General features: G+C 59.3%; 1 protein-coding gene across 7 annotated transcripts in view; it reads left to right on the top strand.

Moving 5' to 3' along the window:
• The first annotated feature begins 1,836 nt into the window (after positions 1-1,836).
• GRIA2 (glutamate ionotropic receptor AMPA type subunit 2) overlaps positions 1,837-3,342 on the top strand; it is an 84,709-nt gene continuing 83,203 nt past the window's right edge. For all 7 annotated transcript variants that reach the window (XM_057375799.1, XM_057375807.1, XM_057375790.1 and 4 more), the window contains exons 1-2: positions 1,837-1,995; positions 2,333-2,473. In XM_057375799.1, coding sequence (XP_057231782.1) covers positions 1,908-1,995; positions 2,333-2,473 — 229 coding nt within the window. In that variant the 5' untranslated portion in view covers positions 1,837-1,907. The remainder of the gene's footprint in view (positions 1,996-2,332; positions 2,474-3,342) is intronic.

The following is a 3,342-nucleotide window of genomic DNA, read 5'->3' as shown; positions in this document are numbered from 1 at the left end:
CCAAGAAACAATAGTTTAAAGATTTCAATCCTTTCCATAACTGTAAAGACATCTAATCAAAACAGTAGGATTCTTCTAGATTTAATTTTTATGTCTTACATCACTCAAATCTTTTTTTATATTTTAGTTCATTATGCAGCTATAACGTATATTGGCAGATAAGATTTTTTTTTATTATAACATATTAAAATACAATCTTCAAACTGAGATCTTTGCTTAATTTTAGCCTCGTTTGTTATACATAAGGGGATGCTTTAGATCTCGGTTAAAAAAAAAAAAAAGCAAACAATTTGTCTATGCTTCTGTTAAAGATAGGCAGCATTAAACTGAGATATTTATTAAAAGTAAATGTCTGCACATCCATTGTCCGGGACACAGTGGGGGCTACCTGAATGCAAGCTTTCCTCTGACAGCTTAATCTGTTGATTGTCACAGTTGTGCTGCCTGGCCCTTCCATAGCATTCAGCAGTAGGTTTTATCATGGAATGCAAAATGTGACTTCTGGGAGAGACCAGGCTAGGGGAAGAGAGGAAGAAAGGGCTGTAGCAACCCTGCCATTCTACCCAGATAAGCCCACAGGAGCTACATGCTCAGGAAGTTAMAGATTGCTGTCTTTTTCAGGCTCATCGCATTTTGTGGGTGAGAGAGAAAAGATGAGAGAAGTACAGACAGAAGCTTGTACAGAATTTCCTAGTGAAATGACTCAAATGAAACAAAACTCATCATGAATTAGTGATGAGAAAAGGGCCTCTAATTGTCTACTTCCTATGTGTTCAGGATATGTACTCATACTGACATCTGAATATCTGAAGCTTTGACACCCTCCTTCTGGAAAGGAGAATTAAAACAATTTAATAATAATAATAGTAAAAAAGAAAAAAAGGGAAAGCCAATGCAAGATCAGTATCCTTTCCTATGTGGATATTTGTCATCATGGATACCAAATACAAATTTACAAAAAATATTCCAGAGAATGATCACTTAATAGCAAATTCACTGTCACGGTCACAGGAATGCTACACTGCATTTTCTTCTATTAAATGTGTGTGTGTATGTGCGGTGCACAGCAACAGACTTCGTGCCAAACTGAGAAATGTTAAATTTAGCTTGCAGTAAATAGCATGTCTAGCTAATACAGCTGGAACCCATCTTGGAAAGAAAAACGTCCCCGTTATGCATGAAAATGAAAYATCGGGATAGCCTTAACCCTTCCTACATATTAACTTCCACGGTTCGGGTACAGCAGCTAAAACCAAAAATAATAATAAAAAAAAAAATTGCTTTTAAGGCGCATTTGCGAGGTGGCTCCGTCCTGGGTAAGGCCGGTGAAATAAATAAATAATTAAATAAAGGACCCACCAAAGATATAAATAAATAATGCCGGGCAGAGCGGGGCCGCTGTCCGCGGTGCTGAAGGCAGGCGGGAGCGCGGAGGGGCGGGGCGCGGCGCGGAGGGGGCGCGGCGGGCGCGCTCCCGCCCGGGCCGGTTCCGCGCAGGCGCCGCCGCCGCCGCCTCGCCGGGAGCGCCGCCGGCCCGTGGAGTGCGAGGAGCGCGGAGAGCGTGTGCGAGGGCAGGGCCGGGCCGGGCGGCGGGAGCGCAGCGGGCAGCGCCGGCACCCCCAGCACCCCCAGCGTCCCCAGCACCCCCATCCCGCTCATCGCCGGGGCCGCGGGCAGCACCGCAGCGGCGGCGGCAGCAGCTCGGACAGCGGCTTCTCCCGCGCCCGCCGCGGGGCTCTTYTCRTTCCTTCCCTCCCGTGGCTCGCTTKCTCCCGCCGGCCGCTCGCCCGGAGCGCACGGGATCTAATTTGCTGAAGAGCGCGCTCCGCGGAGGAGAAGGAGGAGRAGGAGGAGGAAGAAGAAAGGGCTGTTTCCGTGGCTTTGTGGATGCTCTACTTTTCCTGGAAATGCAAAAGATTATGCATATTTCTGTCTTCCTGGCTCCTGTGTTGTGGGGACTGATCTGGGGGGTCAATTCTAACAGCATACAGATCGGTAGGTGCCCGCATTTGGGGAACCCCGCTCTCCTCCCGGCGGGTCTCCCGATCCCTCATCCCCGCCGGTGTCACTCGGGCATTCCTGTCATGTCGCYGCGCGCCCAGTCCCCCCGCGGTGCCCGCCAGGCGCCAGCGAGATCCCCTCGCCTCTTCCCCGGCCACACCGCCCGGCCCCCGCGTCCCCCGACGCGGGACGGAGCCGCGGACGGGAGCGCTCCGGCAGCAGCGCCCACCGGCCCCCGCGCCCAGCCCGGCCCCGCGGCGGGCACAGAGCTGGCCCCGGCTCCGCTCCGCCGGTGCCCGCGCCCGCCTGACGCGTGTGTGTTTCCCTGCAGGGGGGCTATTCCCGAGGGGCGCCGATCAGGAGTACAGCGCGTTTCGGGTAGGGATGGTTCAGTTTTCCACCTCGGAGTTCAGGCTGACTCCCCACATCGACAACCTGGAGGTGGCCAACAGCTTCGCCGTCACCAACGCCTGTGAGTAGCGGGCGCTGCCAGCCTGCCGTGGCGGCGGGGGCGGGGCGGCTGCGAGCGGCGCGGCGGGTGTGTGTGTGTGTGTTCGGGGGTGTGCGGGGTACGTGTGTGTGTGCGGGGTGCGGATGTGTGCGGGGTACAGCTCGGTGTGTGCGGGGGGTGTGTGCGGGCTGCGGTGTCCGGGACCCGCCCCGCCGCCGCGCAGGTGTGGGAGCGCCCGGCTCCGGGAAACGGGGTGCGGGGTCTCCGTGCGCCCCCCCAGCCCTCCGGCAGGTGTAAAATGGTTCCCGGCGGCTCCCCCCCGCGCGTTACGTAAGGCTGCGCGGCCCCGGGGCTGCCCGCAGCGCTTCCCCGCCGCCCCGGGGCTGCTCGCAGGCTGCGGAGCCGCCTCGCTACGGGCGCGGGCAGCGCCGGGGTCCCCTCTCGCCAGCGGCCGAGGGGGTGCGGAGCGGGCGGCTGGGGGCGATCAGCCATTTTACGCCGCGCGGTGCTGCGGGCTCCATCTCTCCATCTCGCCGCCCGCTCGCCCCCCGCCTGGCGCGCTCATGGGCGGCCGCGCTCGCCGCCCCCTCAGCCTCGCCGGGAGCCCGCCGCCCCCGCGGCGCTCCCGGCGGAGCTGCGCCCCGGCTCCGCCCGCAGCTCGCTAGGACCCGGCCGCACGCGTGCCGCGGGGCGCGGAGCACATGCGTTGCGCTGCGGGCGACGAGCGAGGCGRGGCGGGGCGGCGCGGTCGTGGCAGCGCGAAGAGAGGAGCCCCCGGGCGGGGCAGCGAGTCCCGCAGCGCTCTGCGTTTCTGCCTCCTGTCGCTCGGCGGCCGCCCCCGGCAGCGGCCCGGCGGGTGCCGTGAGACCCCCGGCCGGGCGGTGAGAGGG

The sequence above is a fragment of the Malurus melanocephalus genome, unplaced genomic scaffold, assembly GCF_030028575.1.
Source record: "Malurus melanocephalus ecotype Western Australia unplaced genomic scaffold, MMel_1.1 scaffold_9, whole genome shotgun sequence".
In the NCBI taxonomy this organism is placed as follows: domain Eukaryota; kingdom Metazoa; phylum Chordata; class Aves; order Passeriformes; family Maluridae; genus Malurus; species Malurus melanocephalus.
Note: the sequence above shows the minus strand (reverse complement) of the source record. Positions and strands in the feature narration are given on the sequence as shown.